The 14,808-nt window shown below is 47.6% G+C and overlaps 1 protein-coding gene across 1 annotated transcript in view; it reads left to right on the forward strand.

Annotated features, from left to right (window-relative positions):
* The window catches only part of col6a1 (collagen, type VI, alpha 1), a 99,828-nt gene that overhangs the window by 22,392 nt on the left and 62,628 nt on the right, over window positions 1-14,808 (forward strand). The window contains exons 12-17 of the mRNA XM_078551561.1: window positions 1,081-1,107; window positions 1,240-1,284; window positions 2,726-2,779; window positions 8,358-8,420; window positions 10,998-11,060; window positions 11,950-12,003. Of these exons, the coding sequence (XP_078407687.1) occupies window positions 1,081-1,107; window positions 1,240-1,284; window positions 2,726-2,779; window positions 8,358-8,420; window positions 10,998-11,060; window positions 11,950-12,003 (306 nt within the window). The remainder of the gene's footprint in view (window positions 1-1,080; window positions 1,108-1,239; window positions 1,285-2,725; window positions 2,780-8,357; window positions 8,421-10,997; window positions 11,061-11,949; window positions 12,004-14,808) is intronic.

Consider the following 14,808-nt stretch of genomic DNA (forward strand, 5'->3'; position numbering starts at 1 on the left):
TCCGATTTTAATTAATTGATTAAGGACCTTAATAGGCCTCTTAATTGTCGGCGGGCACCTCTTGCGCACACCCGCCCAGCGAAATATCGCGAGCGTGTGCGATGATGTTGGGACGCTCCTCCGATGTCAACACACATTGTCTTACTCTCGTTCTGGTTGGGTGCGTACCCGCGCGACGAGAGAAATTTTGCCCTGAGCGAATACATGAACAGGAATCGCTTGCAGATTAATGGGGAAAGAGCAGGGAAGTGGGGCTAATTAGGTAGCTCTTTTAAAGAGCCAAATGGCCTCCTTTTGTTCTGTGAGATTTTTAAATTCTAATTTATTCAAATCAGCTCATTTCTTTCCTATACATTGACCAAAGCCTCAAGCCTCAATGGTTTGCTCTGGTTCTCTGAGTTACAGTCAGCCTAAGTGCTGCAGTCAGGGAGATTGGTGCCTCCATGGGGCTGCCCAGCAGCCACCCAGTGCCTGTTCCATCTACTTGTACATTAAAATTGCTATCAGGCTCTAACATACATCACGTCACAAGTGGCTGCTAGGCAGCTATTCTTTGCCTAGCCTACTTAGGACTCTGGCACCAGTGCCATCTTTAATAAAGTAAAGGGGGGGGATGGTAAGGAAGCATTGCCATTTCCAGATCCTTACCGCCCCGTTCACTCCGGGCAGAGACACTAAATCCGGGCCCCACATTCACCATTCCTCCCTCTGGAATTGTATGCTGGCTTGCAATTCATCTCAGGCGGATAGAGGGAGGGAAGATCCCCAATGAGCTGACGGGTGGGTGTCTTATATTGGTACGGGAGGGGGGCATTCAGATTTACCTGGGAAGGGAGCATTTGTTATCACCAGGGAGGAGGTAAATCCAGTATCACCAGGGGAGGGGTGGGGGGAATCGAGTAAACCCAGGAGTGGGCAACCCAGGATCACCAGGGAAGGGAGGAAAGGGCAATGCAGTATGACCAGGGGAGGAGGACTTTCTATAACAAAGTGTTATGTTCATCATGTACGGTTATGAAATAAAATGACAAAGTAAAGTACAGAGGATGTACTTGCTAAACTGTGTCTTTCCTTTTTCAGGGCGACAGAGGACACAAAGGATTCAAGGTTAGAGCGAGTTGAATCATTTCAGGATCTAAATGTTGTTGTTGTCCTATCAATGCAAAGCATTTAAAAGTCTCCCTCCTGTTCCTCCCTGCACTAACTGATATCTCATCCTGTTCTCTCTGATGATTTTAGGGTGCAAAGGGCTTCCCTGGCAGAGATGGTACAGATGGCCAGAAGGTAAGAGAGTTGGAGTACCACCGGGTTGAATATAGCTTGAAAGATCTCTCGCTCTAGGAAAAGCACAGACTGTAGGTCAGGCACAGCCAGCATTCAAAGACCTGCTGGTCCAATCAAAGGGGAGGAGGGCGAGTGGGGAACTTTGCGCATGTGCACAAGGAAAAGCTCCCTGAGGCAAAAAGCTGCCTCAGGGAGATGAAGATATAAAAAAATTGAAAATAAAGCATTTTAAGATGTTGAAAAATATGTCCCTGCTCATGTGACAGAGCAGGGACATGTTAGAAATTACTATGAAAGTTTTTTAAAAGAGAGATCGAAACTTCATCCCGCTGGTGGATGAAGCTTTGCCTTTTTGCCTGCCCGCCAACTGTAAGGCTGGACAAGAAGCAAAAAGTTGAATTGAATGACATTGTTAATGGCCTCAAGAGGCCTTTTAATTGTCGGTGGGCGTGCTGCCCACTCCCGCGTGTGCCTGCCGACCGAAATATTGCACGAGTGCGTGATGACGTCGGGATGCTTGCCTGATGTCATCATGCATCATTTTAAGTTCGTTTTGGGTCGGGCGTGTGACCACCCGTCGAGCTAAAAATTCTGGCCCATGAGTGGAGAGAGAATTTCAACCTAACTCGGGCAGCGTACCCATGGGATTGAGTGGAAAATCGCTCTCACCCCTGCCCAATTTTACTGTCCATTGACTTCAGTCTGTTTTCCAATGGGTTAAGATCATGCTCAGTGTGTAAGCCGTGTAGCCCCACACGACCCCCATCTCTTGCACTGTCCCTGTGCAAAATACTCCGTTGCAGAGATTAAATAGTGAAGGTTGGGTCAATTGTTTTGGATTCTGAAAGTTGTGGGTTCTGTGCCACATTCCAGGGCTGAAGCAAATTCAGCTGCCACTGACTGAGTGTTCCATTGGAGGGGATGCCATCCTTTAGTATGAGATGTTACACTGAGGTCTTGTCGGCTAGCTCAGGTGAGGATTAGGGAGTCCAGTGGCTCTTCTCAAAAATGAACAAGAACTTTCCCTGATAACACCAGCTGAAAATGTAACTACCCGTTCAACTTACTGCTGTTCTGGTATCCTGTGGTGTGCTGTGCAATGCATGAAATTGGGTCAAGTAGCGGTTATGTTACTGGGTTAGAAATCCAGAGACTTGGACTAATGATCCAGGGGAGTGAAAGTTCCAGTCCTACTGTTGTGGCTCAGGGATTTGAATTCATCATTAAAATCCGAATTTCTTAATGAGCTGCTATTAGTAAAAGTCATCATGAAACTCTTCAATTGTCATTAAAACTTGACGGGTTCACTAACTGCCTCCAAGGTGGCCTAACAAGTCATTACCACCTTCACAGGGCAATGAGGAATGGCCAATGTGCGTTAAATTTTTACATTATTATGACAAAGAGTTGAATCTATTTTATGCTTTTTTCCTTTCATCAGGGTGAGCCTGGGTATTCTGGTCTACCAGGCTGCATTGGAACTCCAGGATCTTCTGTAAGTATTGAGGCCTGCTTCTTTTGTTTGTGAAGGGGAGCCAGTAGAGTAGTAGTATTGTCGCTGGACTAATATTCCAGAGACCCAGCTTAATGCTCCGGGGACCCGGGTTCGAATCCTGTCACGGTGGAATTTGAATTCAATAAAAATCGGGAATTAAAAGCCATGAAATATCGATCGTTGTAAAAACCCATCTGGTAATGCCCCTTTAATGTAGGGAAGGAAATCTGCTGTCCTTACCTGGTCTGGCTGACATGTGACTCCAGACCCACAGCAATATGGTTGACTCTTAAATGGCTCTCAGTTGTATCAAAAAAGGAATGAAACAGGATGGACCACCCGGCATCAACCTAGGCACCAGAAACGACAGTGGCAAACTCGGCCCTGTCGACCCTGCAAAGTTCTCCTTACTAACATCTGGGGGATAGTGCCAAAATCACAGACTCATCAAGCAACAACCTGACACAGTCATCCACGGAATCATACCTTACAGATAATGTCCCAGACACCATCATCTCCATCACAGGGTATGTCCGGTCCCAGCATCAGGACAGGCCTAGCAAAGGTGGAGGCACAGTAGTATACGGTCGGGAGGGAGTTACCTTGGGTGTCCTCAACATCGACTTCTCGTGGCATCAGGTCAAACATGGGCAAGGAAACCTCCTGCTGATAACCACATACCGCCCTCCCTCAGCTGATGAATCAGTGCTCTCCATGCTGAACACTACATGGAGGAAGCACTGAGGGCGGCAAGGGTGCAGAATGTATTCTGGGTCGGGGACATCAATGTCCAGCACCAAGTGTGACTCGGTAGCACCACTACTAACTGAGGTGGCTGAGTCCTAAAGGACATAGCTGCTAGACTGGGTCTGCGGCAGGTGGTAAGGGAACCAACAAGTGGGAAAAACATACTTGACCTCATCCTCAACAACCTGCCTGCTGCAGATGCACCTGTCCATGACAGTATTGTCGTTGTGGAGACAAAGTCCGTGGACACTCTCCATCGTGTTGTGTGGCACTACCACTGTGCTAAATGGGATAGATTTCGAACAGATTTAGCAACTTAAGACTGGGCGTTCATGAGGCGCTGTGGGCCATCAGCAGCAGCAGAATTGTACTCGAACATAATCTGTAACCTCATAGCCCAGCATATCCCCCACTCTACCATTAATATCATGCCCGGGGATCAGCCCTGGTTCAATGAAGAGTGCAGGAGGGCATGCCAGGAGCAGCACCAGGCATATCTAAGAATGAGGTGTCAACCTGATGAAGCTATAACACAGGACGACTTGCGTGCCAAACAGCATAAGCAGCAAGTGATAGGCAGGGCTAAGTGGTCCCACAACCAACGGATCAGATATAAGCTCTGCAGTCCTGCCACATCCAGTCGTGAATGGTGGTGGACAATTAAACAACTCACTGGAGGAGGAGGCTCCATAAATATCCCCATCCTAAATGATGGAGGAGCCCAGCACATCAGTGCAAAAGATAAAGCTGAAGCATTTGCTACAATCTTCAGCCAGAAGTGCCGAGTGGATGATCCATCTCGGCCTCCTCTGGAGGTCCCCAGCATTACAGATGCCAGTCTTCAGCCAATTCGATTCACTCCACGTGAAATCAAGAAATGGCTGAAGGCATTGGATACTCCAAAGACAATGGGCCCTGACAATATTACGGCAATAATACTGAAGACTAGTGCTCCAGAACTTGCCATGCCCCTAGCCAAGCTGTTCCAGTACAGTTACAACACCGTCTATGTGGAAAATTGCTCAGGTATGTCCTGTACATAAAAAGCAGGACAAATCCAACCCAGCCAATTACCGCCTCTCCATCTACATTCGATTATCATTAAAATAAAGGAAGAGGTCATCAACAACGCTATCAAGTGGCACTTGCGTAGCAATAACCTGCTCACTGACGCTCAGTTTGGGTTCTGCCAGGGCCACTCAGCTCCTGACCTCATTACAGTCTTGGTTCAAACATGGACAAAAGAGCTGAATTCCCGAGGTGAGGTGAGACTGACTGCCCTTGACATCAAGGCCGCATTTGACCGAGTGTGGCATCAAGGAGCCCTTGCAAAACTGGAGTCAATGGGAATCGGGGAAAACTCTCTGCTGTTTGGAGTCATGCCTAGCAGAAAGAAAGATGGCTGTGGTGGTTGGAGGTCAGTTATCTCAGCTCCAGGAGATCACTACAGGAGTTCCTCAGGGTAGTGTTCTCAGCCCAACCATCTTCAGCTGCTTCATCAATGACCTTCCTTCCATCATAAGGTCAGAAGTGGGGATGTTCGCTGATGATTGTGCAATGTTCACCATTCATGACTCTCCAGATACTGAAGCAGTCTATATTCAAATGCAAGAAGATCTGGACAATATCCAGGCTTGGGCTGGCAAGTGGCAAGTAACATTTGTGCCACACAAGTGTCAGGCAATGACCATCTCCATCAAGAGAGATCTAACCATCACCCCTTGACATTCAATGGCATTACCATCACTGAATCCCCCACTATCAGCATCCTGGGAGTTCTCATTGACCAGAAACTGAATTGGACTAGCCATATAAATACTGTGGCTACAAGAGAAGGTCAGAGGCTTGGAATTGTGTGACAAGTAGCTCACCTCCTGACTCCCCAAAACTTGTCCAGCATCTACAAGGCACAAGTCAGGAGTGTGATGTAATACTCCCCACTTGCCTGGATCAGTGCAGCTCCCACAACATTCAAGAAGCTTGACACTGTCCAGGACAAAGCAGCCTGCTTAATTGGCACCACACCTACAAACATTCACTCCCTCCACCACCGATGCATAGTAGCAGCAGTGTGTACCATCGACAAGATGCACTGCAGAAACTCACCAAGGCTCCTCAGACAACACCTTCCAAAGCCACTACCATCTAAAGGACAAGGGCAGCAGATAGATGAGAACACCACCACCTGGAAGTTCCCCTCCAAATCATTCACTATCCTGACTTGGAATCACCATTCCTTCACTGTCGCTGGGTCAAAATCCTGGAACACCCTCCCTAACAGCACTGTGGGTGTAACTACACTATATGGATTGCAGCAGTTCAAGAAGGCAGCTCACCACCACCTTCTCAAGGGTAACTAGGAATGGGCAATAAACGCTGGCCCAGCCAGCAAAGTCCACATCCTGTGAATGAAGTTTTAAAAAATTCCCAATATTTGGTAAATGGTTGTTGATCCATGTCACAATGCCATTGACTTATTTCTTCTTGTTTGAAATATTCGTTTGTGAATTGGAAAGTAGCACCTGCACTGTAGTTGTAGTCTAAGCCTGTGAGTGAAGGCCTGAAATGTATGGTATGTGGCCTGGGCCTATTTTTGACATCCAAGTGCTGGACAAACATATGGCCCCTGAAAGGATTTCCATCCATGCCCGTACTTGTGGAATGACATTTGGCCTGGACTCATAATCCGGAGATTGCGGATGGGTTTATGCCTCAAAATGGGTGTGATTAGGGATCCTGGGTGGGCAGAAAATCCATAATGCTGGCTGGCATGTTAGTTTGCCAGTTCCTTCCCACCCCAGGCAATTTTCATGGAGGAAAGATGGGGTTGGCAGGGCTAACTGCCTCAGGTAATCAGTTAAGCAGCAAAAATGGCCCATTAAGGCCTAGAGGCCAACTGGAATTTTTCAGTCAGCCTGTGGGACTTTCAAGGCACTCGAGACTAGGCCAGCTGCCAGGAGGCGGCGGCCTCATGGTGGCTGACTGAGATGTCAGCACTGCAGGCTGGCTTTGAGGGCCCCCCTCCTTGGCCTCAGCTGCTGTCCCTCCAAGATAGTGTCCCTGTTCCTGAGATCGTTTTTAAACCTAATACTTCTAACCTGTGCAGAGAAGGAGCCTCAAAATGGAGGTGCCTCCACCTGACCATCGCTTTCTCTTTTAGTTGAACTGCAGGCTTCATCTCTGACCAAGTTTGGTTGGATGGTGAGCCTAACCTTCTGGCCATTAATTGACCAATTCAGGAAAATCGCTGTCAGGCTTTTGTTTCCTATACAGCGTAGGGTTGTGCCCCATATTTGACCTCAATATTGGGGTCCCAACTCAATCGGCGAAAGTGTGCCCTCTGAGTCCAAATCCATCTTGGCAGTTTGAGAATAAAAAGCTGGTACCAACGGTTGACTCTTACCTGCCCTCTGAAGTGGCCTAACCAGAAACTCAGTTGTATCAAACTTCTACCAGTGGTTCAAGAAGGCACCTACCACCACCTTCTCAGGTGTGGGTAATACATGCCGGCCTTGTCAATCATGGCTCGTGGATGATTAAGGGAAAAAACAGCTCCCTCCAAATGTGGGAAGTTTGAAGAAACAGCTGAGCTAATGTGGGTGAGGGTGCTGGTTAGGGTTCAAAGATAAAACTCGGCATTGGCTACGAAGATTAGAACTTCTAACAGTAGGAAGTTTTTAAAATATGATTTTGGAAAGGAGTTGTCCCCGAACCTTAAACCATGTAAAGCAACTTCAGTGAAGTGTCTAATCCTAAGTCTCTGTTGTCCAGCCACACTGCCTGTGTTGCATAATAGGAATTTTTAAAGCTTCAGTCTATCTCCCTCCATCACTGCATGGGCACATAGCCCCATATTGACATTTACAATGTCTTCATTGATGGCAAACATTTCCATCACAAACTCAATCATTTAACACCCTCCATTTGGATGCTGAGGTTTGCTGAAGGCTTGATAAGGATTAGCCTCATCATTTGTCATATTTCTCCATATTCTTTAATACCCTTAGGCCCTGTCAGATATACTTAAGCTTCTGGAGAAACCTATATCCATTGAATATAGAACATTAACCAGAGTTCATTGAACTTGCACCAACAGTCCAGAGAGAAGGTACATCCTCCTCTGTGCGATGGACTTGGGGGGCCACCACTTGGATGAATCCCTTAGGACCATCTTGAAGCTCAAGGTTCATATCATCAACTGGAAACATCTGAGAGCTCTTGGACCTGCAGTTGGGAGGAAGCTTAGATATATGGCAAGCACCCACTACTAGATATTTAGAGTTGCCCACCATCCAGGGTTTTCCTCGTGTCTTCAGGAATTAAAGATTAATCTCCAGGACACTAACTGTGAGAAATATCATAGGGGTGTGTGGACACTAACTAATATTATAGGGGTGTGTTAAAATTTGTGTGGATTTATTTTTCTTTCGTTTATTAATGATAAAAATATTGGAGATAATGAGAAAAGACAGCCTGGCCAACAGTCAAGAATCATCCCATTGGCTAACCACTTCTGATTGGCTGGGAAGATAGTGCATCATGAGGATGGATGTGCCAGGTGACCAATGACGGGTGTATGAGAGGGAGTGGGGGGGGTGGCATTTGGGGGTGAAAGGTCATGTGATGAGATATCCAGGTATAAGGAGTTTACAGCCCTACTTGATATGTGGCTGGAGTACCTCAGTAGTATTGTTACAATGTTTCCTATGTCCTCTGTCAGATATCCTGTTTCCAGCTAGCCTAAACATTGGAATGTGGTTCTGGGCTTTCAGTCATTTAAAAGCAAGAGAGGAATTCACTACAAAGCTTTTTGAAATCTTTTCCCTCATAGGGTCCACCAGGACTACAAGGCCTTAAAGGAGATCCAGGTCCATTTGGAAATAAAGGACAAAAGGTATGACTTTTTATTGGGGGGGATATTTGCTGAGGTAAAAAAATTAAGGTCCCTCCACCAAACAATCCTCAAATAATGTCACAGCTGCATAACATCTGGCCTCACCTGGTTGTGAACCTCTTTAAGTTTGATTTTTATCAGTTTGATGCAACAATGAAGGAAAAAATGAAAGATTGAGATGCTAGGCGATGTATAGTCATGGGTACATTATTAGTCTTCCACCGATTTGGCCTGTGCATTGAGAAGTTGGCAGCATGATAGCAGGCTCATGTCCCCACGTGCTGCTGGGATGTGCTGAATGATGAGGGATTCGCTGCAGGGTGGTTGGCTGGCTGGCACCCTTCCTGCTTGGCACCGGCCTGCTCCAGGGGCTGGGTTTATAAGTTCACAGCAGAGTTTTGGAAAATGTTTTGTGATATCCAAACATTAAAAAACTGCATCGACGGAGAACCAGAACAATGTGTTCGCCTGGAAGCAATTTGTACCCATGGATAGCCCATAATATAATACAGATCTTGTTGCCTGTATATCTGCAATGTCTTTAGTAAACCGCCATTAATCAGAGGGCACGATCAGTGCAGGGATTGATCCCATGGCCATTGTGTTATTGCCAACATGATCTAACCAACTGAACTTACCAGTTACCCCACAACTAACTGGTCAATGCAGAGCTAACCGGCCAACTCTAAGCTAAAATTAGTTGTCTGTTGAGTTAACCAGTTACCCTTGAGCTAATCAGTTATCTCTGGACTAACTGGTCACTCTTCAACTATCCAGTCATCCCTCATGATCAGCTAGGTTTACAGAAGTGAGATATGCCATTTTATTTTGTAAACTTGTCTTTAAAACGAGAACCTGTGCCTCAAAGCAGGAGTTTAAACCAAGCGTAAAAGTTAAATGATTTGTACGACTACTTGTTATGCTGGGAAATGGGGGTGGTGGAAGGAAAGATTAAGGAGAAATACATCTAGCCACTGCTCTGGCTATTAAAAGTTCCTATTGATGAGGGCAGCTACGGACGATCCTTCCCTCTGCTAGTCTTTGCAGCTCTTTTGTTAGGCTTATGACGCTGCTTAAAGTTTGGCAGTGACTTGGCAGCTGCTGCTGAGCTAAGCCAACATCAGCAAGGTGCTACTGCTCCTGACTGGAAAATCTGCCCGTGTGAACAATGGGGAGGACTGGGGGGTGGGAAAAGATGGTTGTTGGGCTGTGATAATTCTCGGAGCCAAATAGCTCATTGACGTATGAACAAACCCAGCTGAGTGAGATACAGGAGGGATGCTGCTGGTACTTTGGGAGAAGTAGGCCAGCGTGAATCAGCACTGAGGGCTGGGAGAAAATCAGAGGGAGGAAAAGGCATCAAATTGTAAGCCATTTTCACCATCAATCTGTCTCAAAGGTACCTTCACATGGATGGGATCATCTTTGAACAGTTGACTGTTACTATAAAAAAGCAGTTATTATTGTGGGTTAACTCCTTTCTACTCCATCCGACCTTCACAGTACTGCACTGTAAATGCTCTCTAATTCTTAAATTAGTCTTGATGGGATCTTCCAAGACCAAAGGAAATGAAAAGGGGTGTCTTGATTCTCGCTTGAGTTACCCCAAGGACACCACTGAGCTCATCTGTATTTTCAGTGAGTGTGGAGAACTGTTGTAATAAAGGCCTTTTTAAGCCCTTCAAAAAAAGTAATAAAAACTATAAAGTTAACCTGATATTCCAGCTCCCCAAATTGCAGGATTTTTAACTTGTTTAAACATGAACACCTTGATGTGGACAGTTAGAACAGTGATTGGTTTTGCATAACAGAAACATCCAGGGCCAAGGCCATCGTGCGCAATATCACAGCATTGCTGCCACGGTCCTAATTAATGCAACCCATGAACCCCCTAACCCAGCCTTCCCAGTCACATTGTTTCCCGTTACGCCATTATCGCCTCCGCCCAACAGAGAGAGGTTCAATGGAAGTGACATCATTTGGCGGATAGAGGAATGAAAATACTCTGAGAATGAGGGTGCAAAGGCAGAGACTGGGGGTGGTGGGGGTGTGTTGGTGGTGTGAGGTTTCTCAATGTAGTAGAAATCCCAAGTTGGATAGACATTATAATGTAGCAAGGTCTAATTGGACATGATCACCTTCTGTTTACATCACACTGGTCTTAGTTCAGGCCTTTGGATACTTTCTATAAGCATAGGAATAAGACAGAAAAAGACCTGCTAGTCCATGGATGGCTTGTGTATCACAGTCTGAAACCATACATGTTGATTTCCTGCATGAGGTGAAGAACGCTATTAAAAATCCAAGACCAATTCAGGGAAATAAAATAAAACCTCTCCCACTTCCTGAATGAATAACATGAATAGGTACTTACCTCCTGTTTGAGATGATCTCCACCCCAGACGACACAGGTTTATCTCTCTTGAAGGGATTCAGAGAATTACTGTTCGTTGCACAGGCCGACAGCATGTGTGAAGCAAACCTGTTTTGCACATATGCTAAACTTGCGAAAAATAAGTCAAAATATACACAAACATTTGTCTTATGGAATAACTGGGTGTTTGATTCTTTACCCAGGGCGAACCCGGCTTAGATGGAGAATCAGGACGACCTGGACCTGTTGGGAGACTAGGAGATAAGGTTTGTCCTTACGGTTTATTAGAGTGGCTGACGACTCAAATCAGCGATCCAAGATCTTTCAAATCCATCCCAGGAATTTGGCATCAAAGTTAAGTGTGTATTGTTTCAACAATGAGTTTATGCAGTGCCAACCCAAGGCCAGTGCATTTGCTTTGTTTGGTCACTTTGAATACAGTGCCCAATACACAAAAGTGCCCCAATGTAAAGTTAATTGATAATAAAGAAAGCAGGAGCTGGCTGGTGTGGGAACTGCACATTGTCACTGGTTTGGGAAGAGTTGCTGCTTTGGGGTTGTGCCAGAGACATGTAGATGAGGCAGTGTAGATGGAGCTTTAAGCTGTAGTTGCCTCTGCTACATACCAGTGGGGTTGAATGCTGGCGCTCAGTGCCTGCAATGGGGAAATGTTAAACCCCAAAAACCTACCTTGTCCAGTGCACAATTCGCCCAGAAAAATCAGATGGCTCTTTCCCCTGTCTGTTTAGAAATCAGTTTGCTATTAATAAGGTGGCATTAACAGCATGAGGATTAATCATCATTCATCTCATGTCACTGTGTTGAATGGCCAGTACTGAGGGGGTTAAAGCTGAGGCTCTTGTCCACCCAGCAGTTTGTGTAGCTGGGTATTAGAGCTTGACTGAGAGCTCAGGCCAGGAGGGAATAAAAAGATTGATAGTTTGATTAACGAGGAAGAGCATGTAGCCCTGGTCCCTATGACATTGTCATTCTGTTCTTCATTTATCACCTTCAAAAACTCATGATTTTACTACTGGGGCCCTTGAGGAATCTTTGTCAGCACATTTGTATTATTGCTAAGGTATTGACTAGAGATGTTCTTGTGTGGAACTGTTGCAAACACTCAGATATGGCATTTACATTTTATGTGAATAGGGAAATCCTGGTCTCAAAGGAAGTAACGGAGATCCCGGGGAGAGAGGCGATGATGTAAGTAACTTTCTCCATTACCTGTTTCTTTTCAGCTCATTGAACAGCAATGGATAGGAGAATTCTAGCTCAGTGTGGCCTTACCTTGGTGTTTCATATTGCTGCACAGTGCTACAGGGCTAGAACCATTTTAACTTATGATATGTAATTGTACTGACCATCCTTGCTCAAGCTTGGGCACTAGAGGTTGCTGGCATCTGTGGAACCCCATCCATGGATACAGAAACAAGAGTCAGTACTCTCAGGAGGGAGGGGGAGAAATTGGAAACAAATCTGTCACCATGGCAAGCATTGAGGACTGGTAGTTGTGCTGGCGCAGTTTTGGCCTACCATACAACTGGCACGGCTGGAATAAGGGGTAAAAATGTGAAAAACCCATGGGCAGAATTTTCCCGTTGGCGTGGGGGGGTGCGAGCCCCACACGTCCGCGTGTAAAATGACACACGGTGACATCAGGCGAGTGTCCCGAAGTCACTGCGCACCATCGCGATATTTCGCTGGGCGCGCGCGCGATGATGTCCGACTTGCGTCCGCCATTAATTAATGGGCCACTTAAGGCCCTTGGCTCACCAATCAACACTGATTTTTCGGCATCCATGCAATCTTCGGGTCGGCACACAGGCGCAACGGGCAGGCAGGTAGGACACGTTTGTATAAACCTCGACCACGGGCGGGATAAGAGGCTCATTGGGGTTGTGAGTGTGCACAGTCAAGTATTGATTTTTAAAAAAAGTTTTTGAAACTTGCTTGTGTGACCTGCAATACTTCAAAACGTATACCTGCTGCTTTTTCTGGACTCTTAATCTTCAGGTCAGCACTCTGCAGTGAGGAATCTTTTCTGGGCCTGCAGGTTTCAGGAAGCCTTCCCTTAGCCTGGGAATGGGAGCTGAACTGTCCATTGGAGGCAGCTCCTCTAAGGAGGAAGGGAGGGCTAGAAGTGGGAGGAGGCCAGTAGTGCACATTCAGCCTCCAGGGGAGCCACCTTTGGGAGGACAGACGCAGGCACAAGGGACGCAGGGCCAAGTGGTAGCCCAAGGCGGAAGGGGCCGCAGAAGATGCCACTATCCTGCTGTCAGGGTATACAGGCGACGAAGCAGCTACCTCAATATGTCTGAGGTGCAGGCCCCTCAGGTGTGAGAGGGGCCTCTGCTGCTCCTCCTCCCGGCCCTTCTCCGATGATGCTGAAAGGAAGAACCAGGACATTGTCTCCATGTTAACTGATCCAATGTCAAAGTGCATCCCTGTTCCCCGCATCATTATGTGCTCATCCTTCCATAGCCAACGGTCAAGCCATGTTGCAAAATTAAATCAATTAACGTTCATCACTGCTATGTCTGTTGGGAGAACAATGCTGACCTTGCTGTTGGGCATAAATACCTGGCCGTAGCACCCCAGCCTCACTGACATCAGTGAACCTGGGCGCATGGCGCCTCTCCAGATCCAGGGCCTCCTATTGTAAGCGGCTAAGAATGGCGATCTTCACCTGGCCGCCACCAGTTCTCACATGCTCTGCAGCATTATGAGCATTCTTCTCCTGAAAATGAGAGAAGAGCATTGATTAATGCAAATTGTACATTGACTCTCTCTGCGCACGGCCCACCCCAACCAGAGTGGGACATGTCAGGGCTCCAGTGCCTCCTCACCCCGCTGCTGCCGAACACTCTCACAAAGATGCTAGGCCTGTTCCCCACCACCTACTCCCCTTGGCCACATGCTGCCTACATCACATTAGGCACCACATGGTATATCCTTCCATAGCAAGGAGGCACAAGCACATGGAGCGCAGAGGGCAGCAGATGGTTCGTTGCCACGCCACCTTGAAGCTCCCCTCCCAGCATGTCATCACCCTGACTCGGACATGTCCTGCAGTTCAAGCACAGTGCCTTGGTGCAGCTCCACCAGGTTGCCCCCAAACCAGTCATGTGGGACTTAGTGTAACACATGCTGTGGGGGCAAAGCACATCTCTTCACCACCCTCTCAGGCTGACCTTAGCATGGGCAGTATCTGCTGGCCCACCCAGCAAAGGACAAATGCCATCAATGATTCAATGCAGTCACTACACTCAGACTTGGGCAGGGTGGGGTTGGTGCAGCAGTGGGGTAAGCCGACCTGCTGGGTTAAATGGCCAATGTCACCCTGCCAGAGCGCAACAAGTCATTGAAGCGCTTGCGATACTAGACCCAGGTGCGCTGCACCACATCGCGGGAGGTCACCACCTCTGCCACCTCCTCCCAGGCATGTTTCATCATGTGGGGGGGCCTCCTCCTCCTGTCCTGGGGAACCAGCACCTCCCGCCGCGCTGTCACCCTCTCGAGGAGGGCAACAAGGCAGTCATCCGAGAAATGAGGGGCACGCTGGTCCCCTGTCCTGCCCTCTGGCCTGGCCTGCCCCGATGGCCTGCCCTGCCCTCTGGCCTGGCCTGCCCCGATGGCCTGCCCTGCCCTCCGGCCTGGCCTGCTCCGCTGGCCTAGCCTCCGGCCTGGCCTGCTCACCAGAAGCCTTCTGGTGAGCCCTTCCACTTGACATTGTGAGCAGCCTTGCAAAGGCTGCCAGCGCTTCAGATGAACAGGCCGCCGGGGTCACCATTAGACCCAGCGGACGATGCACTCCCGCCACCACCCGCCCACCCTGCTATCCTCAGGAGTCGCGCATTACGCTGGGTGGGCTTTACATGGCCCACCCGCGTAAAATGGCACAGACCCAATCGCGGGTGGCAATTGGGCCCGCCGCCAACCAGAAAATTCAGCCCCATGTGTGCTGTTTTTAGTGGGGGAGAGCCTTTGACCTAATGGTAACATTTCTAC

Source organism: Cetorhinus maximus, chromosome 11, assembly GCF_964194155.1.
Source record: "Cetorhinus maximus chromosome 11, sCetMax3.hap1.1, whole genome shotgun sequence".
Taxonomy (NCBI): Eukaryota; Metazoa; Chordata; class Chondrichthyes; order Lamniformes; family Cetorhinidae; genus Cetorhinus; species Cetorhinus maximus.